This window comes from Tasmannia lanceolata, unplaced genomic scaffold (assembly GCF_043159265.1).
Source record: "Tasmannia lanceolata isolate RefF3 unplaced genomic scaffold, GAP_Taslan_0.1 ptg000021l, whole genome shotgun sequence".
Classification (NCBI taxonomy): Eukaryota; Viridiplantae; Streptophyta; class Magnoliopsida; order Canellales; family Winteraceae; genus Tasmannia; species Tasmannia lanceolata.
Window position 1 is genome coordinate 12952428 of NW_027518698.1, and position 27666 is coordinate 12980093.

Below are 27666 nucleotides of genomic sequence, written 5' to 3' on the forward strand. Positions count from 1 at the left end.
CATGGCTGCTATGGCATGCCCACACGGCAATCCCATCATTTGGAAAAGACCACACGTACACGTTCTCTTCTCTAAGTCTACACGATCCGTATTAGTTGATGATATCACTTCATATTCATTCCAACTACACGGCCGGGGTGTAAACTTACTGCCATACAGATATGGTCTGTCTAACCATTTTTCTGCATTATGGGTCAAATGCGTTTTCCATTCAGAAGCAGCCTTGCGGCGAAGGTGGAAGTAGTCTTGTACTTTCCATCTAGTGTGATCGACTAGAGCCGCGATCGATAACTCCCGTGCGCCCTTTAATACGTTGTTGAAGGACTCCTCGGCATTAGTTGTCAACATATTCCACCTAGACCCTTTAAAGTATACATTAGCCCAGTTTTCTTTAGGAATCTCAGATATCCATTTCTTTGCTTTTGCGTTCTTCGCTTTAATACATTCCATCCTCTCCTTATAGTCTCTCTCCTTTAAAGCATATGGGGCTCTCGAAAATAGTTTGCAAAGTATTTGACTCTTAAAGGTCTTCAGGAAATTGGCATTGAGGTGACGAATACAGTAGCTATGATATGATCCCGACAATGCTTCGTCTATAGCTCTAGGCAAACCCTTCATCTGATCAGAGGAAATAGTGAATTTGTTGTTGTTTTTTTTGCTGGTATCACCCTCTTGCGGAGTAAACGAAGAAACCATAGCCAGCTCTCATACATCTCATTCTCAACCACTGCATATGCTAACGAAAATAATCCTCCGCCACCATCTACTGCAGTCGCAGCCAATAAAATTCCTTTATACTTGCCTCGCAAATGTATCCCATCAATTAGTATCAGTGGTCTAATTGTTCGACTGAAGGCGCGTATGCTAGGGCCGAATGACCAAAATAAACGACAAAATGTATTATCTCCACCCGTCCATAGCTCCCGACTTCGATATACACACATAATGGTGCCAGGATTGCATCTCTCCATCTCTTCAGCATATGCAGGAAGAATGCGGTAAGACGCCTCGGCATTTCCACACATTATTTCATGTATAATGACCTTCGCATTGAAAGCCTTCGCATAGCTTATGGTTATACCCCACTTATCATTTATGTATGCTCTTATCAAAGTACGCCTCACGTCTCCTGGGCGGGGAAATAACCCAAGGCAGGTGTCTGCTGCCCAAGCTGATGTGACAAGGGGATGGTCATTACCCCTCAAAGTACGTGAGCATGTATGCTCTGGCACGAACCTTTTTACCATAACATGATCCAAATAATTTCTCCCACTGATTCTGAAGGGGCAACTTTTATCCTTGCATCTAACAGCATACTTTGTAGGCTTTGAATCTACTGGGACGAATACAAACTTCCGTTCAATTGCGTACTCTTTGACTTTCTTCTTAAATACTTTTAAATTCGGGAAGATTCCCCCCACCTTGATCTCCTCAAGTCCTATACGTCCCTCATTTAATTCATCTACAACCATCTCATCTACTTCCAATGGCTCCCTTGTATACGTATTACAGAACGGGTCGTCCATAACGTTCTGTAGACCAACGAGAGGGCGTACACCTTCACACTCATCTTCCTTACCAAAGTCACCTTCGCAGTCACTGTCCTCAACAAAGTCATCATCACCAAATGAATCATCACCCTTTATACTGTTACCATCCTCGTATTCAATGCCATCACTAACATGCATATCACTATGGAAATCACTGCTGAACTCTGCATCGTGCCTGCACAGTAGGGACTACGTTAGAATGAATATTGTATGAGACAAACATAGAACTGGCCAAGTAAATGTAATTAGTAATTAGAAGATTACATGGCAGTGCTCATATGTTGAGTTGTATTTTCCTCTGTCTCATTAAAAATAGGGTCCTCATAGTCTTGGTTCAAGTCCACTGAATATCTTTTCGGATTCCAAGCAATATTGGTATCTTTTCGGATTATGCCCAATATTGGTATGTTCATCAGACCAGTAACGTCATTTCGATTAGGTGTTGCTGAGGCTGCACGGATGGAATTATTTCTGGGGTTCAATGGCGGTTCAAGAGGACGACAAGAAGGTTCACAAATATTTCCATATAAAATAGGATCTTCATAATGTTGATTTCTATCCCTCATATTCCTGACCAATGACAAATTTCACATGACCTAATAGTGTAATCGAATGAGAGTTCAAAGAATGAAAATTTCCACCTGAGTGAATATTTTACCTCCGGATGGGGATCGGTGCAGAACTAATTCCTGCTACTTTGTACTCTTTGGTTATGTACAGGCTCTTACAATTGAAAAGGCTATTCTCAAAAAGCATCATCACCATAGCTAGGTCATCATCATTTCGAATGTCGTACAACAAGATTTGATATGGATCCACGACATATCGACATTTTATAGATTGTGAGATACCGGTTGCTGTGGTCCCAATTTTTTGGTGAACTAGACACTCAAATTCTGAAAAAATTTTATGCCGATTCACAATTAAAGACATCTTCGTCCCGCCAATATACTGAAATGATACTTCATCCTTGAAGCACCCATCAACGTGTAAAATAAAATAAGCCCTTCTTTGCACCATTTTCGCAAACCCTATTAGGATAAGAACCATTATTAAACCTTCATAAAATTTCAATACAAACTATGAACAACCATTTACAATGATACAACCACTTTAGAATGTTAGAACCACAATTGGAAGAATAAGTTAGACTCTTGGAACCACATTTTATACCTTGGAACCACTGCGAAACCACATTTTATACCCCGGAACCACTAGGGAAACACATTTTATACCTCAGAACCACTAGGGAACCACATTTTATACCCCGCAACCACTCCGGAACCACATTTTATACCTCGGAACCACTAGGGAACCACATTTTCTACCCTGTAACCACTAGGGAACCACATTTCATACACCAGAACCACTAGGGAACCACATTTTATACCTCGCAACCACTACGGAACCACATTTTATACCTCGGAACCACTAGGGAACCACATTTTCTACCCCGGAAGCACTAGGGAAGCACATTTATTACCCCGGGACCACTCGGGAACCACATTTCATACCCCGGAACCACTAGGGAACCACATTTTCTACCCCACAACCACTACAGAACCACATTTTATACCTCGGAAACATTAGGGAACCACATTTTTTACCCCGGAACAACTAGGGAACCACATATTTTACCCCGGGACCACTCGTGAACCACATTTTATACCCCGGAACCACTAGGGAAACACATTTTATACCCCGCAACCACTCCGGAGCCACATTTTATACCTCGGAACCACTAGGGAACCACATTTTCTACCCTGGAACCACTAGGGAACCACATTTCATACCCCCGAAACCTCATTTTATACCCCGCAACTACTACGGAACCACATTTTATACCTCCGAACCACTAGGGAACCACATTTTCTACCCCGGAACTACTAGGGAACCACATTTTTTACCCCGGGACCACTCAGGAACCACATTTTTTACCCCAGAACCACTAGGGAACCACATCTTATACCCTAAAACGACTTCTGAACCATATTTTATACCCCGGAACCATTAGGAAAACACATTTTATACCCCGCAACCACTCCGGAACCACATTTTATAACTAGGAACCACTTGGGAACCACATTTTCTACCCCGGAACCACTAGGGAACCACATTTCATACCCCGGAACCATTAGGTAACCACAGTTTATACGTCGTAACCACTACGGAACCACATTTTATACCTCAAAACCACTAGGGAACCACATTTTCTACCCCGGAACCACTAGGGAACCACATTTTTTACCCCATGACCACTCTGGAACCACATTTTATACCCCGGAACCACTAGGGAAACACATTTTATACCTCGAAACCACTAGGGAACCATATTTTCTACCCTGAAACCACTACGGAACCACATTTTATACACCAGAATCACTAGGGAACCACATCTTATACCCTAGAACCACTTGAAAACCACATTTTATACGCCGGAACCACTAGGGCACCACATTTCATACCCCGGAACCACTACGGAACCACATTTTATACCCGGGAGCCACTACGGAACCACATTTTATACCCCACAACCACTACGGAACCACATTTTATACCTCGTAACCACTAGGGAAACACATTTTATACCTCGGAACCACTAGGGAACCATATTTTCTACCCTGGAACCACTAGGGAACCACATTTTTTACCCCGGGACCACTCGTGAACCACATTTTATACCCCAGAACCACTAGGAAAACACATTTTATACCCTGCAACCACTAGGGAACCATATTTTCTACCCTGGAACCACTAGGGAACCACATTTTTACCACGGTACCACTCGGGAACCACATTTTATACCCCGGAACCACTAGGAAAACACATTTTATACCCCGCAACCACTCCGGAACCACATTTTATAACTAGGAACCACTAGGGAACCACATTTTATATGCCGGAACCACTAGGGAACCACATATTTTACCTCGGGACCACTTGGGAACCACATTTTATACCCCGGAACCACTAGGAAAACACATTTTACACCCCGCAACCACTCAGGAACCATATTTTATAACTAGGAACAACTAGGGAACCACATTTTCTACCCCGGAACCACTGGGGAACCACATTTCATATCCCGGAACCACTAGGGAACCGCATTTTATACCCCGCAACCACTACGGAACCACATTTTATACCTCAGACCACTAGGGAACCACATTTTCTACCCCGGAACCACTAGGGAACCACATGTTTTACCCCGTGACCACTCGGGAACCACATTTTATACCCCGGAACCACTAGGGAAACACATTTTATACCTCGAAACCACTAGGGAACCATATTTTCTACCCTTGAACCACTAAGGAACCACATTTTATACATTGGAACCACTAGGGAACCACATCTTATACCCCGGAACCACTTGAAAACCACATTTTATACGCCGGAACCACTAGGGAACAACATTTCATACCCCGGAACCACTAGGGAGCCATGTTTTATATCCTTGAACCTCTACGGAACCACATTTAATACCCGGGAACCACTGCGGAACCACATTTTATACCCCACAACCACTACGGAACCACATTTTATACCTCGTAACCACTAGGGAAACACATTTTATACCTCGGAACCACTAGGGAACCATATTTTCTACCCTGAAACCACTAGGGAACCACATTTTATACACCAGAACCACTAGGGAACCACATCTTATACCCCGGAACCACTTGAAAACCACATTTTATACGCCGGAACCACTAGGGCACCACATTTCATACCCCGGAACCACTAGGGAACCATATTTTATACCCCTAAACCACTACGGAACCACATTTTATACATCGGAACCACTAGGGAACCACATTTTATACCCCGAAACCACTACGGAACCACATTTTATACCCCGCAACCACTATGGAACCACATTTTATACCTCGTAACCACTAGGGAACCACATTTATACCCCGGAACCACTAGGGAACAACATTTTCTACCCCAGAACCACTTGGGAACCACATTTTATACGCCGGACCCACTATGGAACTACATTTATACCTCGTAACCACTAGGGAACCACATTTTATACCCCGGAACCACTAGGGAACAACATTTTCTACCCCAGAACCACTTGGAAACCACATTTTATACGCCGGACCCACTAGGGAACCACAGTTTATACCCCGCGACCACTACGGAACCACATTTTATACCTCGTAGCCACTAGGGAACCACATTTTATACCCCGGAACCACTAGGGAACCACATTTTATACTCCGCAACCATTACGGAACCACATTTTATACCTCGTAACCACTAGGGAACCACATTTTATACCCTGGAACCCCTAGGGAACCACATTTTCAACCCCGGAACCACTTGGGAACCACATTTTATACGCCGGAATCACTAGGGAACCACATTTCATACCCCATAACCACTAGGGAACCACATTTTATACCCTTGAACCTAGTACGAAACCAAATTTTATACCTCGGAACCACTGGGGAACCACATTTTATACGCCAGAACCAGTACGGAGCGACATTTTCTACCCCGGAACCGGTACGAACCAAATTGGGTAGAAACAAGTAATGGTCTTTTTCCAACAGATAAAATGGTGGTTCTAACTTTCTTTTAAAACCCAAGAAAACAATGAAAACAACGAAAACCTTCATAAAATGTTAAAACCCAACAAAACTGAAAATCTTCATAAAATGTTAAAGCCCAACAAAATATGAAAACCTTCATAAACTGTTAAACCCTATTCAAGTAGAGGAGCATGGACCTTCTTGGAGCTATGTTTATCACCGAAGTTCAAATTTGTCACAAGTAATGGTGTTTTTTTTTAACAAAATACAATGGGATTGGAGCTTCCAAAGGATGGCAATGGCTGCACTGGGTGTTTTTCACGTTTGATGGGTGAGGAAGAAGAAAGAAAAACGTGAACATAGGTATTAAAGCATAAAAAATGGTGGGAAAATGAAAGTGGGGGTATATTTGTCCTAAAACTCATACTCTCTCACCTGATAGCCATTTTTTACAAAATTTAAATATCTACCTTTTATTCACAATTTAGCATAAACTTTGCATTTTTAATCATTTTCCCAAAAAATTTTAAATCAAATGAAATATAAACTCCCAATAAATTCCCCAGGTAAATATGGGATTTGCTAGCGTCCATCGCAAAAGGCATCTCGAGGCTGGTCTTTCCCATGGCAGACCACCCACCTCGTGAATGGAGATAACTGGAAAATATTTATGAAACAACAAGACAGCACATTATCTTTCAAAAACAAAAACAAAAAAAAAAAAACACAAGACAGCACATTAAACCCACCTGAGTGTCTGTCTCTGCATTCTTGTGTCTATGCATGGTACTTCTCTCAAGCTGCTGTAACAAGAAATACACCTTTGTCATTGAAGATGGATGTAGACAAAACTATGAGAGGTTATGGTTCTTTCCAACATCAAATATACTGGTAGCTACCCAGCAAAGAAAATGCAGCCAAAAAGATCAATGAACATGGAAAAAAGACACTCCAAAGAATCAGTATATAACATTAATGATACATTTGAGCAGAGCTTTAAAAAAATGATACATTCAAGCAAATTTATTTGGATCAAATGAGGACTGAAAACAATTCTATGGGCCATTCTCATGTGGGTAGAGCTCTACATGCATATTTTTGTCTTGGAGAAACAATAGTTTTATTTTGCCAGTTTGTAAGCAATCTTGTTTGCTGACCTTGTTGCTGAACTCTGGATGGACAAGCCTACATATGTCTCTTATATCAACTACATAGAAGTTCACCTTAAATCCATTTCCAAGGTACTCTTCTGTTACAACATAGAGGTCAAAGTAAAACCATTTCAGATTGCATTCACTCTTCAAAGACAATGGCAGCCAATTTACATTAAGCCAGACCCAATAAAATGCAAAGTAACCAATAAGTGGTATTCGGAATTCCACAAGCTTTACCCATTTCTTTCCATGCTTCACTAAAACTCAGCTCCATATGTTTTAAGCATCTACATGGGTTCAAGTAAAAGAGGCTGTCAGAGAGCAATGTCTTACATATTTGGAATACAAACTGCCACTCACCCCAAGTAATACCCACTTGTCCCACTCTCACGTTTATATGGGTCCAACTAAAACAAGAGGCTGCCAGAGAACAATGTCTTCTACATTTGGAATACAAACTGAAGAACTCCAACATATTTAGATAAAATGGTACACTGCTACAATTAACAAAAATTATTTCCCAAAAACGTCCCCTTAAGTTATATTCATTGCTAAGATCTTCCGAAATCTGACATAATTTCCATGACATAGCCCATTTCAGTGCAGTGAACTCCTAATCATGTAAATTGCGGATTTGAGTTTTCTTTCTTGTCTAATAAATCCTTTAGAATGAAGACCCTCAAGAACAGCGCGTTGGGCAGAATTAAGCACCTTTATGCCCTCTCTTAAACATGTCATTATGAGCTTAAATGCTGGAAGGAACCTCCTTGCATTGCAGAGACCATGCAACATTGACGAGTAAGTGAAAGAATCTTTGAACTCCATATTATTGAAAATTTTTAACGCAAAGTCCACCTGACCCGCCATACATAACCCATGAATTAAACAATTATTAGCCACTAAACTTGATTGAAAGCCCCTCGTCTCCATATACTGCAAGTGCTTCAAGGCAGCATCAACGTCACCCATTTTACAAAGCCCATCAACCAAAATGGTGTGGGTGTACTCGTCGCTTTCTAGACCACCTTCCTCTATTTCATTCAACAACTGAAATGCGGTCTTTAGTTTCCCCTCTTTGCAATACACATTAATAAGTGTATTGTAGGAAACTATATCCAGCCCAATGCCTTCCCTAACCATCTGCTCAATACAATCATTGGCCTCTCTGGTCTTTCCCAACTTAGCCAATGCACTAATTACCGTGCAATACGCAAAGGCGTCGTGAGTATATCCTTTACTCTTCATCTCTAAAAAGATAGCAAAACCTTGTTCAAACTTCCCAGACCTAAAGCAACATTTCATGACTGTTGTGTAAGTTGTGGCATTCGGAGCAAAATCCGATTTTCCAAGCTCCTTCAAAATCCTTCTCGCTAGACCGAATCTACCTGATTTACAGAGTCCATCAATAAGTGTATTATATGTCACTATTTCGGGAAGAAATCCAAGCCCTTCTAAGTTCCTGTATAAATTAAAAGCATTAAACGCGTTCCCAGTCTTGCAGAGGCCATTAATTATAGTGTTGTAGGTAGTTAAACAAGGGGAGATATTCCTTGAAACCATATCTAGAAAAATCCTGTAAGCCTCCTCTGGCCGACCAGATTTAAAGAAACAATGCATCAAAGTATTATAGCTCCATACATCGGGAATTATTTCACTTAACAACATTTCTTCAAATAGCTCCAGAGACCGTGATGGTAGGCAATATCTAGTCGCACCAGCAATTAATGAGTTGTAGGTAACAACGTCAGGTCTAATCCCAGCCTCTCTCATTCTATAAAGAATTGAGTACGCAGCATCAACTCCAACAAAGAGGGAATATGCGGAAACAAAGGTATTGTAAGTTACAACATCGGGAATACATCCAAGCCGTATAGCATCAATTAAAACTCCCTCGGCCTTCTCTAATTTCCTTGCTTTACAGAGAGAAGCTATGCAGATGTTCAATAAGCGGGTTGAGAAACTACAGATCATTCTTTAAAATAGCTTGGAGTTCTGAAGGGAAACCTGAACCTGCAAAAGATTGGAAAGAGTTGTATCAAAATACATATCAAAGAGGTAGCTTTCAAAAGCAGACAGTGTAGAAAAGTAATTTTTATAAGCTGTAAAAAAAAGCATCTCAAGAAAAGGGTTTAACGTGAACAGTTGTATAATTTAAGTAGCTTTAAAAAAACATGCATGTTGAGCCCATCAGGCAAGTATTTTTTTCAGATGCAAACAAGAAATAAGTTCAGACGAAAAATTATAAACTAGCATTTGAAATGTAGATGTTTCAAACTACAAGCAAGCTAGCCTCCATGTCATGACCAAGCACCACTGTGTTCAGTCCAGGCCTTTATCTCATAATGGATTTTCTAATGTAGATCAGAATGTCTTCCTTGCTCTGATTCTTTTGGAGCTAAAACAGAGGACTGATCTAAAATTGATTGCTTTCTAACCAGTTAGACAAGAAAGAAATTAAATTTTTTTCCAATTACATTCTGAAAGAAAAAAGAAGCCCAAAATATTCAGATCTTATTCACTAATTAACCTACTCTGATGATTCAAACAACATGCAGAAACAATCTGATATTCCGGACCTTTTGGGGATCTAATTTTCAACAAATTGATATGTTCTAATGGAATAACCATTCAAGGAATTAGATCTACTTTCCAGAGATGGACAGCTGCTGAATTTTATGTTACCACCTAATCTTTTAGATTAAATGAAATCTAGACAAGAATGAGCTGATTCTCTTACCAGACAAGCAACTTTGAGTAAAATTAGGTGCCAAAACACTCTGATCGAACAATAACCTCTAGATATCATCCTTGCACAGTAAAGAACACGGGCAACAATTATAAGTTCCTTCCAATATCGTCACAACACAACACAAACAGAAAACTATACGATCCTGTAACTTGCAGACCGCTTCAGACTCATGAATCCATTGAAAACAATTGCTCAACAGAAGAGTAACAATTCTGCACTTTTATTCTTGAACTAGGAAATGAGATGAAAAAAAATGGATCTGGCCTGGGGATGCTCAGATCGTATTTAAAGGAAAAAAAAATGAAAATTCTTGAAAGAAGAGAGTACCTAAGATAGCAAGGAATAGAGCTTCGAATCCAGCTCAATTTCTCTCTTGCTCATACGAATCTCCACAAATGGAAAATTTACAAAATCCCATTCCAAAGTTTCAAATGAAAATCACCAGGTCTCCCAAAATGAAAACTAAGGAGGGAAAAGGTATTTATAGATCCCCTTTTACAAATGAAATGTAAATGAGATGATTTAGTAGCTAAAAGAAATGAAATGGCACATACGTGTGCATGTGTCATTGGCACATAGGCACTTATTAGTGGTAAACACTTCTTAAAGCAAGAAACACCACTTCTTCTTCTTTTTTCGAAGTGAAAGCTACTCTCAGCCCTTGGATCACCTATGTTGGGAAGCTACTCTGAGTCCTTGGATCACCTATGTTGCTTTCAGCCCTTGGATCACCTATTTTGGCCCACCCATCATGAAATTGGGGCAAAGATGCTAGGACCCTTTGCATCACTCTCCCCTTCTTTGAAGAACTTGCCCTCGAGTTCGCTATCTTTGAATTCAACACGATTTCGTACTCTTTTCCTTGCAAAGCCCTTCTCAAACAAAGTAAACCTCCTCTTACACACATGCTGTCCTTCAGCCCTTTTCTTGCAAAGATGGAGTATGAGAAAGCCATATTCATATCACCAACAGTCCCTTGAAGTACCTTGGCCATGGAAAACCAAGTAGTAGGCACGGATAAGGGATAAACTTCACAGAAGTCATCAAGGAGTGCTCTAGTTCCCTTACGAAGTACCCATAGGCTCTCAACCCTTCTTGCATTATTTTTTTCACACCCAAATCACAGTCCAAACCTTCCACTTGCATCTTGTCAAAGCTATGGCCAGTGTCTTCTTCCATCTCAATGCCATCTTCACCACATAGGCAAGGAATTATCACATCCTTACTAGCACTAGTGTCATGCAATTCTTCTTCCACTTTCCGAATAGAAAGTGTCACAATTCTCTTCTTTTTCTCACTAGAACTGAATTTTCCATCTCCCTTAAATGAAGCTAAGATAAATTTCTTGTTCCCCATGTTAAAAGACTAAGTGGTTGCAAAGCCATCATAAATTGCTCTCCGGTCAAATTGCCATGGACGCCCAAAGAGTAGGTGGCAAACGTCCATGTCAAGAATATCACACCACACCTTATCCAAATATGCATTTCCAATGGAAAAATTCCCCAAGCAACGTGGAGAAACGATTACCTCCTCGGAATAATGAAGCCATGCCATCGGATAAGGATGTGGATGAGGAATAGTAGAAAGTTCAAGCCGCTGAACCGCATCACTAGCTATAAGATTCTCGCAACTACCGGGGTCAATTATGACTTTACAAAGCCTCCCTAGGACGGTACAACGAGTCATGAAGATGTGATGACGGAGGAGTTCTTCATCCCTTTGCTTTGGTGTCAGATACACCCTTCTAGTGACTAGGCTTTGTCCCACTTCATCAGCCTCTAGGAAATATGTTTCCTCGGCTTCAATGTCATCTTCTTGTATATATTTCCCATCATTTTCCTCGACCAAATAGTCTCTTCTTAGATATAGAGCTGCTGCTTTTTCTCTGGACACTCTCTCAAGTAGTGTCCAAGCTCACCACAACCAATGCACCTAACGGGTGGTCTAGGTGCTGAATTTTGCATCGGCGTGCCTTGTGCAGCTTGTGAACGAGTGAAGGGGCACTTAACATTCGCCGTAGCAGTTCGAACAGCGGTAGGTAATGATTTTGGAGCCATAGAAGATGAAGGAACTTCTTGTTTTACCGGCGAGGCAACCCCCTAATTGGTAGAAGAGGAACTAGCTCTATATGGTTGCTTCTTTTGTGATTCTTCTACTAGTTTAGCCTCGGAGAATGCAGCTGAAACTGAGGTGAATACTTGTAAAGTGTCAAATATTGAAGGTCTAAGTCCTCCCAAATAGCGAAACACAAGCTGCCCTTGTGTCTCTCTTAGGCTATTCCGAGGGACAAGCTTATGGAAGTCATTTGTGTACTCAATCACCGTTTTGTTTCCTTGTTTAGATTTTGGAGCTGATGATAGAAATCCATTTGGTAATTAAAGGGGAGAAATTCATGCTTCATTTCCTACTTTAAGTCATTCCAACTCGGAAAAATTGGCTCACCCATTTCCCGGCGGTGATGCTTCCTTGCTTACCACCAACCTGCTGCCCTTCCCTTAAATTGAAGGGACACTAATGGCACTCGTTTATCCTCGGGAACACCCTTAAAATCAAATAGTTGCTCAGCTGTGTCTATCCAATCTAGAACCTCTTCGGCATCCATGTTCCCATGAAATTCCGGAATTTCTAGCTTGATCCGGGCCTCCAACGTCTATCGTCATGTGGTTGCACATTCTGCCTTGGAGCTGCCCTCCTCGACCACCTATCCTCGTGTTCATCATTCTCCCCTTCTTGGAAGCCTTCTTCTACTACTTGTGGAGGTGGTCTAGGTAGTTGGATGGTCCTTCTTTCCATCCTTTGTCCCAAACTCAAGACGGCTGCAAGAAGATCTTGATGACTTTTCTGACTTTGCATCATAAACTCTTCAAATTGATTTCTATCCGCATATCCGGAAGTATTAGAGAGACCGGTGGCTGCGGATTCCATCTCTTGATCTCTTCTAGGCGCCATGTTAAAATCTCAACAACAAAATGTCAGAAGCTCACAAATAATGAAGCAATACAATGATTGACAGAATAAGGCACCAACTAGTTCAAGAAACTGAAATTTCTGCTCAACACCCTGCAATTAATGTGTTCCCGGATCTGTAGGGCTGAGAAACCCCACATATTAGCTATGATAACAAGTTGATGCAGGTATCCAGTTAGGATTGATGATCGGACCTTACTATGGTTGAAATGTAGATGTTTCAAACTACAAGCAAGCTAGCCTCCATGTCATGACCAAGCACGACTCTGTTCATTACAGGCCTTTATCTCATAAAGGATTTTCTAATGTAGAACAGAATGTCTTCCTTGCTCTGATTCTTTTGGAGCTAAAACAGAGGACTGATCTAAAATTGATTTCTTTCCAACCAGTTAGACAAGAAAGAAAGTAATTTTTTTCCAATTACAATCTGAAAGAAAAAAGAAGCCCAAAATATCCAGATCTTATTCACTAATTCAGCTACTCTGATGATTCAAACAACATGCAGAAACAATCTGATATTCAGGACTTTTTGGAGATCTAATTTTCAATAAATTGTTGTGTTCTAATAGAATAACCATGCAAGGAATTAGATCTACTTTCCAGAGATGGACAGCTGCCGAATTTTATGTAAATTCTAGTAATTTCAGCCACAATTTTTAGATTAAATGAAATCCAGACAAGAATGAGCCGATTCTCTTACCAGACAAGCAACTTTGAGTAAAATTAAGTGCCAAAACTCTCTGATCGAACAATAACCTCTAGAGATCATCCTTGCACAGTAAAGAACAAGAGCAACAATTATAAGTTCCTTCCAATATTGTCACAACACATCACAAACAGAAAACTATACGATCCAGTAACTTGCAGACAGCTTCAGACTCATCGATCCATGGAAAACAATTGCTCAACAGAAGAGTAACGATTCTGCACTTTTATTCTTGAACTAGGAAATGAGATGAACAACAAATGGATCTGACCTGGGTATGCTCAGATCGTATTCAAAGGAAAAAAATGAAAATTCTTTTAAGAAGAAAGAACCTAAGATAGCCAGGAATAGATCTTCGAATTCAGCTCAATTTCTCTCTTGCCCATATGAATCTCCACAAATGGAAAATTTTAAAAAATCCCTCTCCAAAGTTTCAAATGAAAATCACCAGGTCTCCCATAATGAAACCTAAGGAGGGAAAAGGTATTTATAGATCCCCTTTTACAAATGAAATGCAAATGAGATGACTTGCTAGCTAAATGAAATTAAATGCCACATAAGTGTGCATGTGCCATTGTGACGTAGGTGAAGCCATGCCAGGAATCAAATAGCCGCTCACAAGTATCTTGGTTAAGGTGCTTAGTATCAACTTCTAGAACCCAAGTTAACTAGACAAGTAGAAATTGCAATAGCATTGTTCAACTGAATCACTATGGGGTATAATTCTGCTTCTGCATTGAAAAGGCCTTTGGAACATTTGAATAACATCAATTCATCTTGATCAGAGAAGTAACTGAACCCAGAAGTACTATAGGATGATGAAGCTGAGCATGACAGAGCCGTTGAATTGTTAAAAACCGAACATCAGTATGACAAAAATCAAGGAGAACACCAACTGGAAATCAGATTGGGCAGTAAGGCAAGCTCCGGGATTGGATGCTGCCATTATGGAATGAGTTTTAACACCAGATTGGGCAGTAAGGCAAGCTCCGGGATTGGAGGCTGCCATTATGGAATGAGTTTTAACACCAACCATGTTACTCAGCTATTTCCACAAACACTTGGTGCGCATATTGTAGGCTTGGACACCCTTTAGCTCAAGTGAATATTTTAACTCACGGTGGCTAATTGATGTTCTGCTTGACTTTACAGCAACTTCTAACCAAATTCAAAACCATATGCATGCATACCTTCAAAACCACATGCATGCCATTAGAATCCAACATGGAAAGAAATGCACATGAGGCTAGATAAGCTCGGGAATTTATAATTTGGGAATGAGCTACAAATGCAACAATTTTTCAAAATTTGATTTGCCCGTGCAAAGTGATATTTCGAAGATTAATTGCCAGAATCATGGCCACAGGAACAAACTAATTCCGATTCCCCCAAGGAGAACTTCTGAAGTTACTAGCATGCAAAACATCTTGTGTTTTAATCAAACCACATAGAAATTTCAATATCCAAATAATTCAGAACACTACACAGCAGAATTCAAATGGCAATCTGAGGTTTGGATTGGGGAAATGGAGCCTTACAAGCAATAAAAGAGAAAAGGTAGAATAAAAAAAGACTCAGTAATTTTGTTCCAATTGATAGGGCAACTGGATCTTACCAAGCTCTTCAAGATCATGCAAAAACCTGTCTGCAACAGGGAAAATGGGAGACCAGGATGGCCGAATTTCACTCGGAATTCTGATCCTAGGGCACTTCAAAGATAGAACAATCCTGCTGGAAATCTCTCCAAGCAGAAAACCCAATTCCCTAATTCAATGTTATGTGAAAAGTCCCTTCTAATGACAAGAGATACCCTAGTTATACTAACCCTAAAAATGTAAAATGACATAACACCCCTTTCATGGACTATTATCTACAAGAACATGCCTTATTACATGGAAATGGTACTACCCGTAGTCTTTGGCCGGGACCCGCTCTACGTCACATTGGCACATAGGCACTTATTAGTGCTAAACACTTAAAGCAAGAAACACCAACTTTTTTTTCAAAGTGAAAGCTACTCTAAGCCCTTGGATCAATGATTGAGGCTTTGTATCTCAACACTGAGGTCGCAGGTTCGATCTGAGTTTATCAATAAAAAAAGGCGGAGGAGTGTTTATTTGAAGAAGATGTGCCAATATCAAATTAGGGGAAACATTAAAGTACTTTGGGCATCGTTATCAAAATTGGCCCATGTGTTTTAAATACTTAAGCCACTTAAGTGTTCGTGGGCCCACTATCTACTTAGTTGGATATTTTGTAGGGAATTATAGTTAAGTTGTGAATAGGAGTTCTAATTTGTGTTAGATTGATATTTGGGTCTTATTATGTTGCATGAGAACACGATGGAAGAGAGAGAGTCATGTGTCCCTCTCCTCCTCAGTAATATATATATATATATACAAACGTACATACATACATACATATATATATATATATATATATATATATATATATATATATATATATATATATATGCGTGTGTGTGTAATGACTAATATACCCTCAACATGTATAGTACATCCAACACTCCCCCTCAAGCTGGAATGTATATGTCATACATTTCCATGGCTTGCTCCCAGATGCAAAAGTCAGCTGCGAAATGGCTTAACACGAAATTGCCCAGCAAATACCTATAAATTTTGATAATTTTATTAGTTGTAAAAATCTGCCATGCTTACTTTGGTCACAAATTATGGCAGCACTGTATGGCCCTATTTGTAAATTGACAAATTAGAAGATTGCTTTTGTAAATAAGGCAAAGTAGGAGATTTTGTTTGCACAACCCCCAAAAATAATTTAAAAGTACGTATGTGGAGCTTTAGCATTTAAATCTTACAAAGTTTAATAGAATGAATGATTTGGATTAGGGAAGTGATAAAGTCTCCCCCTTTTCATCCCCTTAAGTGTATTTATAATAACATTTTTTACACAAGAAGGGTGTGGCCCAAGGAAAAAAAGGGATGAATATATCATTTGCCTTTAGATTACCCAGTTACATGGGTCCTACTATACTTTTTAACTAAACCATGATCTAAACCATTCATTTGTTGGGTCCCAACTTAGATAGGTCGTGCCATGAAAATCATCTTCATAGGATGATCCTAATCTTCTGATCTGTAAAGGGGTGTCATATTATAAAAAGCTATACAAGTTAGACGGCTAGAATCATCCTATGAGGATGATTTTTGAGGCATGGTCTTGCAGATGAGGTGTCTGGTACTATTTGGTACCGAAACAACAGTTGGATTCAATGCCCACTGTCCGATTCTGCAATTTGATTGGTCAAAACAGTAAGTCTCGAATCGTGGTCTTAAGAAAACACAAAACAAACAGCAAACATCACTAATTGCCTTTTTTTTGCTAGAAAGTCATTTCCAGCTGAGAAAGCAAAAAAATCTCCCTGATACATTTCTATTTATAGGAAAGGAAATACTTCTCATATAACAATCCTTTGCTTCTATCAAATCCCTGTTTACTTTGTAAATTAAAAACATTTTTTAGTTACAAACGTTTTTAGTATAAATTGCACACGGAAAGCGAAATCCGTGGTGATTGGATTTCGTGTGAGAATTCATCCCGCCAAGGTGTTTAAAACCTTCTAAGTTACAAAGTAAACATTCGTAAATAATGGGCAAAATTTCCTTTTCTTTGTTTATCTTTTTGTCCTTCGGTGGACTATTCCTAGCTTTTCCAAAAGATCGTGCAAATGCACCTCAAATGTTTGAAATATTTTGGACGATGGATCGAAATTTTTTTGGAGCCATTGCATAATGATCTTCATCCTTGGTCGAGCATGGATTTAATAGAAGCAATGGGTTGTCGCGTGAGAAGTATTTCCTTTCCTATAAGTAGACATATATTAGGGAGATTTTTTTGCTTTCTCAGCTAGAGAGGACTTTCTAGCAAAAAAAAAAGGTCATTAGTAACGTTTGTTGTCCGTTTTGTATTTTCTAAATACCACAATCCGAGACTTACAGTTTTGACCAATCAAATTACATAATCGAACAGTGGGCATCTAATCCAATGGTTGTTTCACTTTAGCGACCAAACAATACTAGACACCTCATCCACAAGACCATGCCTCAAAAATCATCGAGTTCATTATTTCCTCTTCCCCTCTTCTTTACTTCAATCATTCAAAGGCAATTTGACATGGTATCAGAGCCGGTTAAGATCCATGGTATGACTTTGTGAGACCTTTCAGGAATTTTTTGTGGAAAAAGAAATTTCGATCCATCTTGGCATGGAGTTTTTGGCTCTATTTTGGAATATAAACCCATGTTTCACCTTTTTGAGACTAGATTGGGAATTCATGCGCCTTGAATTGGATTTTCTTCGAGGCATAGGTGGTTCCTCTCCCTTTATGAGATTAGATTGGGGAAACACGAGTTCTTTTTGAAGAAACCCTAATAGTATCCATTGTTTTCTTTAATCCCTTGTGATTGCATAGTGGTTCCTCCATCTCTACAGAGATCTTGATTACGGAAATCTTAATTCCGTGTTTAAAAACTCGTTGACTCGAATAGGAACTCGCCCGAGTCAACTCCCTTTTACCTTGGTCGTGTGCCCCGTTGCATCGCATCCACATTCCGCGTTTTGCCCTACAGAGTCAATAAAAACTCCTTTAACTCTCCTGAGTTATGACCGCGTCAGCCGTGTTCTTGGCCGCGTCCGCGCTGAGTCGACAAGGACTTTTCTTGGCCACATTCCGCATCACATCCGCGTTTTTAAACACTTCTCTTCCTGATGTGGTTATAAGCTGCAATTCTTTGCTCAGGGCTTGCTAGAAACCTTAAATTTATTCAGTAAACCCTAATTGGCCTTTCACAAATTGTGTGTGGCCGATTTAAGCTCTCAATCAATTTGTGGGATTGGGATTAGGAGAATCACTTGGATATTTTTTTTTTACCAAATTTGTCGGGTCGGTTACTATCACTTTGTCATTAAAACTCATGATTGCAAAGCATATTCTTGAAATTTATGAGATGCTATTTTACGAGTGCGTTATGTGATTAAGGAGTGACTTTTCCAATTGCCAAAAGGTATACCCTGACTTTCACCATTGGCTACTCGAGAATTTTTGTACCCGCTGCAAAACTAAATTATGTCAGGGTGCTTATCTCAATTACCGCCAATCAAGATATGCACGAAGAGACTCATATGGGGCAACCTCTAAGTCCAGGATATGTTCCTTAGGGAAAGTCAAGCGAGGTCAATACGTTAAAAAAAGTTATATATGGTCTGAAACAATGTCCTTGTGCATGGTTTGAGGAGTTTATTTCTAGTATCACCACTATGGGTTTTGCCATCGTTGTGTGGATCCCTTAGTATTTGCAAGAGACCAGACACTCAAGTTGTGATTTTAGCCATATATGGAGACGACATTGTAGTAATAGGGATTGATCCAAGGAAAATAAATTCCATTACGAAGTAATTTCATGAACATGTACAAAACAAAGATTTGGGACAATTACGCTACTTTCTTAGTATTGAAGTTATATGGTCGAAGCTTAGATCTTGCTGTCTCAACGGAAATATGTTACTAAACTCTTGTCAGAAACAGGTATGTTAGGAGCAAAGCCTACTGACACCCCAATTGATGCAAAACATGTGGCGTTGAACAAGTCTTTTACTTTTTATTTTCTATTTTCGTCATTTTATTTGTAGTATTTTTTTGGGGCATCAAAACTTGTCCTCCGATTAGCTTGGTTTTGGTATTTTTAGAAAGGTTTTTCGATACCCATCTAAAGAGCCCAATATTACGCAATTTGGACTTAATTTGACTAAGTTATAGGCATTTTACGAATATAGTATAGGTTTATTACGAGATTACTATTTTAGGAATATTTTAGTCATGTTTCTACTTTTTATTTTATGTTGCTTTAGTTAGAAGATTGAGAATAATAGTTAGGCAAGTATTTAGGGTTGCTATTCTTGGGTTTTGGCTCTCTATATAATGTAATGGCATGAAGAAAGAAAGAAATAGATTGAATAAAGTTTATTTTTGGATATCACTCGTGAAGAGAGCATAGGCTCTTTCACATGGGTGAAGGAGCTTCGCTCCTTTCACGTGTTATATTGGAGTCTTTTTCCAAAATGTGGCATGAGTTTTCAAACCCCCACGAGACTATTTTAATCGGTTCTTGTATTGATCTTTAACTTGGTGTTGCCGCTCCATGTATCAGCTGGTATCATAGCACAAGGGATCTCTAACACATGCACGATCGGATGAAGAAGTCGTTGCACCTAAAGTCGGCCAGCCTGATCCCGCCGCGGAGAACGAAGAACTCCAACAATAAGCGAAGACTTTCACACGCAGTTAGCACTACTCGAAGCCCGAATCCATGAGAAGACACCCATGGATCTGAGAGTGCCTTCGAGAGCCCTTTTCATGGCTAAGCGTCATGTAAGGGATCACAAAAAGATGAAGAAAGGAATGAAGAATAGAAGATTAATGCAACGTCGAATAATTAGATTTGGAGGATAATGGCCTAAATTAGAGGGCGAGTTTTCTTCAAGTGGGGGTGAATGATGCAGAACGTGTGGCGTTGAACAAGTCTTTTACTTTTTATTTTCTATTTTCGTCATTTTATTTGTAGTATTTTTTTTAGCGTCAAAACTTGTCGGATTAGCTTGATTTTGGTATTTTTTGAAAGGTTTTTCGATTACCTATCTAAAGAGCCCAAGATTATGCGATTTGGACTTAATTTGGCTAAGTTATAGGCATTTTACGAATATGGTATAGGTATATTACGGGATTACTATTTTAGGAATATTTTAGTCATGTTTCTACTTTTTATTTATGTTGCTTTAGTTAGAAGATTGAGAATAATGGTTAGGCAAGTATTTAGGGTTGCTATTCTTAGGTTTTGGCTCTCTATATAATGTAATGGCATGAGGAAAGAAAAAAACAGATTGAATAGAGGTTATTTTTGGGATATCACTTGTGAAGGGAGAATTGGCTCTTTCATGTGGGTGAAGGAGCTTCGCTTCTTTCACGTGTTATGTTGGAGTTTTTCTCCAAAACCGTGGCATGGGTTTTCAAACCCCCACGAGACTATTTTAGTTGCTTCTTGTGTTGATCTTTATCTTGGTGTTGCTGCTCCACGCTCCCTGCATCACCAATGGAACCCAATGGAACCCAGTATAAAATTGGCTAAAGACATGGGAAAGTCTAAGACGCAATTAAGTTATGGAGTATTACTAAAGACATGGAAAAGTTTAAGACACAATTAAGTTATGGAGTATTTCTTTTAAGTTAAAAGTTAATTATATAGGGACCATCATGGATGGCCCTAATGACACATCTTGTAATTATGCATTAGTGATATAAAGACATCAATTCGTGTTGTTAGGAATCAACCTTTACAAAATTCTTTTTCTCTTTTTCTCCTCTCTGCTTCCTTCATTTCTCCTTCCCTCTTTCTCTTCTTTTCTTCATCTTTCTCTTCCTTCACATGACTCAAGAAATGGTGGAGATATTCTAAACTTCAATAGTAGTAAAATAATTATCCATTCAAATAGGAAAACATTTGAGACAAGGAACAAAATTGTTTAAAAAAAACAAGAACATTTTCAGACCATAATGTAGTTTAGGTAACAACACTGACAAAAAAAACCCAGCAAGAGAAAAGGCATACGACCTTCAACCTTCAAATGGCTTGCAATTCTAATAAAGAAAAACAAATTTTATAGAACAAGCATTTTTCATTTTCCGCATTCGATTCATATGGTTCTTCAAAATTACTACGTAAAAATTCAGGTTACATTGAGAATTCTCCTTAACACATAAAAACTTAGCATAACAGCAATAATTTTCTGTGTTAGACTAGGATCGAACCTAGATACCTTTCTCAGAAGGATGATCACCTGATAGCTTAGGCAGACATGATAATTCATGTCAAATTTTCAGAAGAAAAATATCAAGCTCACAAAGCCCATTTATAGTAAACACATGGCAACACCAAATTCTCATTTTCTGTAATGCACGATAAAAAAAACTAACCCTTCACAGAGTTCATCAGCTTGAAACCAAAATCCAAACATAGATGATCTCATTGGATGTACCCATAACTCCTGATCCTTCCTACATGCAGACAACTTGAAGCCATCACAGATCCAACCGAATACCCCAAGTTCTTTTCCTCTGTATTCCTCCAATTGTAAGCCACTAAAAAAATAAAACAATTAGAAGAATCCCGCCATAGCAACAAATCGAAATGAATAAAGAGTAAAAGCAAGTGTTGAATCAATGATATGAGAGCATGGTTATTAGCCCCAACATAACCTTTGATTTAATTAAACAAGGAAAAGCAAAAAATGCAACCGGCATCATGCCAACGGTTAAAATTTCTTAATCAAACAAGAACTTGCCAAAGGTAAAACCAAGTCAGCCCGGGCAAGTCAATGATTGGCATGATGAGTTTCCACTAACATGGGCAAGTAAAACTAGTTTTTAATTCAGCACCAAAACCAAGTCAACTCGGGCAAGACAATGATTGGCTTGGGGAGTTCTTAAACAATGATTATTTGTGTAGTGGGTACAAAGCTTTAGAGTTCAATTCCTTTTTACTTTTCTTCTTTTGTTTTTGGTAGGTAAGCAGGCTTGAACCCACAATCCCATGGTTTCAACAAAAAGCACCTTACAATGAGATATGGGCTTAGCCTAGGGTTCAATTTCTATTTGAGCACTACAAAAAATTCAGAATTAAAATATAAAAAAATTATGTACACACAAATGTGGAGGGATAGAGAGAGAGAGAGTACATGCTCTGTACAAAAGCCCACCCAATATTTCATAAACCAATGGATGAAGAGAAAACAGCTAAGAATGAATAGATGTCAACATCTAATCTTGAAACTTAACTTATGGTGCATTTCTTTTAAGTTAGAATGCTTACTATTAAGTTTAATAGATAGGGAGCATCATGAATGGCCCTAAGACACATCTTGTAATTATGCATAAGAGACATAAAGATATCAATTTGTGCTGTTGGGAATCAACCTCCACAAAATTCTCTCCTCTGATTTCTTTTCTTCTTTCTCTCTCTCTTCTTTTCTTCATATTTTTCCTCCTCCGCGTAACTCAAGAAATGGTGGAGATATTCTAAACTTCACCAATGATAAAATAATTGTACATTCGAGCAAGCAAACATTTAAGACAAGGGAACAAGAGCTTTCAGAAAAATTAAGCAGAAACAAAAACATTTTCAGATCATAATGTAGATTAGGTTACAATATTGACAAAGAACCCAAAAGCACAAGACCTTAAACATTCAAAATCCTTGTAATTCTGATAAGGAAAAACAAAATTTACAGAAAAAACATTTTTCATTTTACAGAAATCAATGCATATTATTTCTTCACATTTACTAAGTAAAAATTCAGGTTAGATTTCAGGGAATATTGAGAATTCTCCTTAAAAAAGCAGCAGTGCACATAATTCATGTCAATAGAAAAACGATATCAAGCTTTTAGGATTCTTACCTGATAGCTTATACATGCGCGATAATTTCAATTAGTAAATCCAAAAAAAACAGTAGTACACAATAACAAGACTAACCCTTCACAAAGTTCATCAGCTTGAGACCATAATCCATACACAGGCGATCTCATTGGACATACCCAAAAGTCCTGATCCTTTCTACATGCAGGCAACTTGAAGCCATCACAGCTGCATCCAAATTCCCCAACTTCTTTTCCTTAGTGTTCCGTCAATTGCTAAAAAAATGAAAAAAATTAGAAGTATTCCACCACAGCAACAAATCGAAAAGAATAGAGTAAAAGCAAATACTGAATCAATTACATGAGAGCATGATTATTAGTCTCAACATAACTTTTGATTCAATTACACAAGGAAATGCAAAACAAGCAATAGGCATCATGCCGGTGCTTAAAAGTTCTTGAACAAACAAGAACTTGCTAAAGGTAAAACTAAGTCCACCTGGGCTAGTCAATTATTGACATGATGAGTTTTCCAATGACACAACTAAGTAAAAGTAGTGTTTAATTGATTTTGTAGCAACAAAACCAATTCAACTCGGGAAAGTTAATGATTGGCTTCGGGAGCTCTTAAACAGTGACCATTTTGTAGTACAAAGCTTGAGAGTTCAATTTCTTGTTCTTTTTATTTTCTTTGGTAGATAAGCAGCTATGCATGGATTCAGATTCGCGTGTCAGGATCCGACACGGATTCGAGGTCTTGTATTCGGCAAGCCCCCCAAAGTAGGATTCAGATTCAGTAATTTTTAAATAAAATAAAATTTTCAAAATTAAAAATTTATATATATATATATATATATGTGTGTGTGTGTGTGTGTGTGTGTGTGTGTGCATATGTATATATTTTCATGAAAAATTCAAGGGTAGAGGGTTGTTGCGAGTTTTGTATTAAGAGACTCGAAGGAAGGAAAGGGGGTCGATGTTCGAGGGTCGAGGCACTAGGGTTTTTATTAAAAGAGTACGGGTTGTGCTTTCATATAAAAAAAGTTAAGAAAATTTATTTAAATGGAAAATATATAGGATTCGCATTTTAAAAGAGACAACGATGAATCGGATTCGCCCGAAAAAAGCAGGATTCGTGCGGGACACGGCTAGGACAAGAATCCGGGTGTGTCCCACGTGAATCCATGTCCGATTCGCATGTGGAGACGTATCGACACGGATTCAGCATTGGGGGGCAAAGAATCCATGCAAAGCAGGCTTGAACCCACAACCTTGTACTTGCAACACAAAGCACCCTCTAACTGAGATATGGGCCTAAGCTTAGAGTTCAATTTCTATTTGCGCAATACTAAAAATTCAGAATTAAAATAAAAAAACAAAATCATGTACACATACACGGAGAGAGAGAGAGAGAGAGAGAGAGAGAGAGAGAGTAATAACTCTAGAAGTGAGCTAACTTAAATGGATCTAGGAAATTATCCACAAGTTGAACACAGTAGCCAGTAGTATTAAAATTAACAATAGTTTGAACATTCAGAGATTTAGAAACTTCAGGAATCAGTGAAAAGCATACGGAATTCTTTAACCTTCACTCTCTTGCTGACTTCTTAATAGATTCGGCATCTCATGGGTATTCCCGACTAGTCTTAGCGATCTCTTTGAGAGTTGAGCCGAAGTTCCCTAGAAAAGGAAAGAAGATTCTAAGGAATGTCTCATTGCTAGCCACATTATGGGTCTTGGGGAAGGAAAGGAACGTGCGTGTCTTCAGAGGATAGGTCAAGAGCTCCTATTTTATCTAAACAAGTTGATAGTCCTGACCATCGCTTGGGTTAGGATATTACCTACTTTCAGATTTGTCTCAGCTTATAGATGGAAGGAGGTTTGTGCGAGCTCGGAGCAGGTGAGGGCGCCTATCTAGGATTAGGTACCCATAGAATCAGGTCACCAAAAGCTAAACTTAGATGGTTCCAGTTTGGGAAACCCAGGTCCAATTGGGATCAGTGGTCTCCTGAGAGATACCAATGGATCTACGAGATGGACCTTCTTGAGTCCCATTGGTATCAGAGACTCTAAGAAGTGAAGTGAGGGCGATTCTACAGGGAGTCAAAATGTTATACAATGACCTGAACCGAGTAAAAATTGAAGGTGTGACTCAAGGGTACCCATGTCGTTCCATAGAGGTTTGCACATTATTTTGATAAGATCCAAGATAGTGTCGGGATCATCCATATCTTAGCGCCATCTAAGGAGAATGGCCAATAGCGAAGAATGGGATTCTTTAGAAATGTTTGACTTTCTTCCACCTTGAGGGACCTAGATGTCCGCTTATGCATTTGTCTGTATTTTCCCTCTTCTTGCTTCTGGTTGTATTTATCTTCTTCTCTGTATTCGATCTGTATCGACCATCTCGGTCATGGGATTTCCCGCCTTTTCTCCTTCTTTAATAATAATGACATAAATAAATAATAATAATGACATAAATAAATAAATAAATAAGAAAGAGCTCTAATCGCACAAATCACAATTTGACAAAAACCCATTGAAATGTATCAAAAACCCAATTTCGAAACCTCATTCCCGTTGATTTTTCTCTCATGAAAACTGCACAAAAATGAAAAACGAAAAAACCCACTTTGACTAAAACAATGGTCTCAATTTCCCTTCATTTTCTGGCAAAGTATCCTAAAAATCTAACAAACAAAATATATTGAAATCCCATAAAGCACTGTTTTAACTAAAACCCTTTAAATCACCAACCTTCCTCTCAGAGTTCTTACCGTGGACTCAAGACCCACTTCTTGTTTTTTGTATCCTGGTTCTTCTTTTTCCCCTACTCCCATTGAGAATAAGAACAAGGAGAATCTTGACAAGGAATTGAGCCACTAGCCCAATGGTGAAGGCTTTCCTCTTCAACCTTGAGGTCGGAGGTTCAAGCCCAGCTTACCTACTAAAAAACGGACGTTATTGATTTTGATTATGATTCTTGATGCTGTTTGTTATTCTACAATCAGAATCATGTTTGGTAATTGACAAAAAAAATTAAAATTTCTGTTTTTTGGGATAGAATCACGTATGGATAATAAAATTGATTATTGACTACAAGTACTGGAGAATCAAGTTATTGTCACAACACGATTATTACCAGACATGAGAATAGTGCAGCACATAAAGAAATTACCATTCGACAAAGGGCTTAATAAGGCAAAATCCTTCTTATGAAATGCTACTAGGCACAACCATGCATGAGTCTCAACATAAAACATATGAGACTATCATGAAAATACAAACCAGTATGGATTAATCTTAGCATGGAAAACCATACGAGAGTAATCATAACATGCGAAGATCAACAAAAATGACATAAATCAACACTTGTAGATTCTAGACCAAAGTAAACTAGTAATTAGAAGAAATGTAAAAAATTTGAGCTAAAGAAAAATAATCCTACTAGAATAAGATCAGCAAACTAGAAAACATACAGAGACTTTGAATTAAAGGAAAAATGTAACAGAACAATCGACACGCAATAGTACTAAACTAAATATCATTCCTAAGCCCTTGTTTATAATCAACGAACATACTTATCAATGCCCTTGAAATGAGAGGGAGTTTTAATTGAACTTATGAAGTGGGTACTGATTTTAGAGGTGGGATTGACAATGTTTCATTGTTTGAGGAAGTTTGGGAAAATAAGGAAATAAGGTTGGAGGTTGGAGTTGGGTTTTTAGAAATCAAATAAATTTCTAAAGGATTTTTCTTTTGGCTACCATTATCAGATGAGAGGAGTGCTGAAAATAAAAAAGGAAAAAATGAGAGGAGAAGAAATGAAAGATGTATGAGAACTGACCTGTAAATTGCTCGGAGAAGAAGGATAGAGAGATGAGAGAAAGGAGGGATGGTTTTGTTTTGGGGCTTTTGGGAAATCACTCCCCTGATTTTGTTCCGCCACAGTTTTGTTTCGTTTTAAGTGTTTCGGGTAAAAAGCAATTAAAAAAGGCCCCATCGTTGGATAATGCACCCTACTGTTAACGTGAATTGTGCGCAGACTTTAACGCTTTTTTACGTCAAATCACGCCTGGGGGCGCATTATCCTTAGGGGGGGCGAAACAATCTTCTCACTAAAAATAATTCTACATAATACGAAAAAAAAAATCTTACATCAACCCCACGGATGCTCAGATTTTTATATAATAAATATAGGGAAAATTATAAAAAAAATGCAAAGCTTCGTCTAAACTGTGAATAAAGGGTATTGATTTGAAATTTATAAAAAATGTGTTGGCAGGTGAAAGAAGATGGCTTTTAGGACAAATATACCCCCTCATTGTTCAAGAAGATGGATGAAACTTTTATGCTCTGTTTGGTTGCTGGGTTTTTTTTGTGCCTGGGAGTTTTGTGGGAGAGTAAGTTAAATTTTGGTCCCATCCCATGTTTGGTTGCCTTTTAGCACTAGGTTTATTTTAATCCCACTCTTGTAATGATTACTTGTGGGGTGAATTTTTTAATCCCACTTTTGTAATGATAGCCTTTTCATCCCATCCCAAGATAACCC

At 38.7% G+C, this 27666-nt stretch overlaps 1 protein-coding gene across 9 annotated transcripts; it reads right to left on the reverse strand.

The window, feature by feature from the left end:
* Positions 1-7026: 7026 nt before the first annotated feature.
* On the reverse strand, positions 7027-27064 carry LOC143855507 (Pentatricopeptide repeat (PPR-like) superfamily protein). Of its 9 annotated transcripts, none has more exons than XM_077365646.1 (5): positions 26962-27064; positions 23233-23390; positions 21676-21840; positions 13665-13734; positions 7027-9258 (listed from the first exon to the last, which is right to left on the reverse strand). In XM_077365646.1, the coding sequence occupies exon 5, from the start codon at positions 9217-9219 to the stop codon at positions 7846-7848; it is 1374 nt and encodes a 457-aa protein (XP_077221761.1). In that variant the 5' UTR covers positions 9220-9258; positions 13665-13734; positions 21676-21840; positions 23233-23390; positions 26962-27064; the 3' UTR covers positions 7027-7845. The 9 variants fall into 9 exon arrangements, with proteins under 9 accessions (XP_077221761.1, XP_077221763.1, XP_077221758.1 ...); XM_077365648.1 differs by lacking the exon at positions 13665-13734 and adding an exon at positions 25892-26061 and having other exon boundaries at positions 23295-23390; positions 26962-27042; XM_077365643.1 differs by lacking the exon at positions 13665-13734 and adding an exon at positions 25892-26061 and having other exon boundaries at positions 26962-27042.
* Positions 27065-27666: the final 602 nt, after the last annotated feature.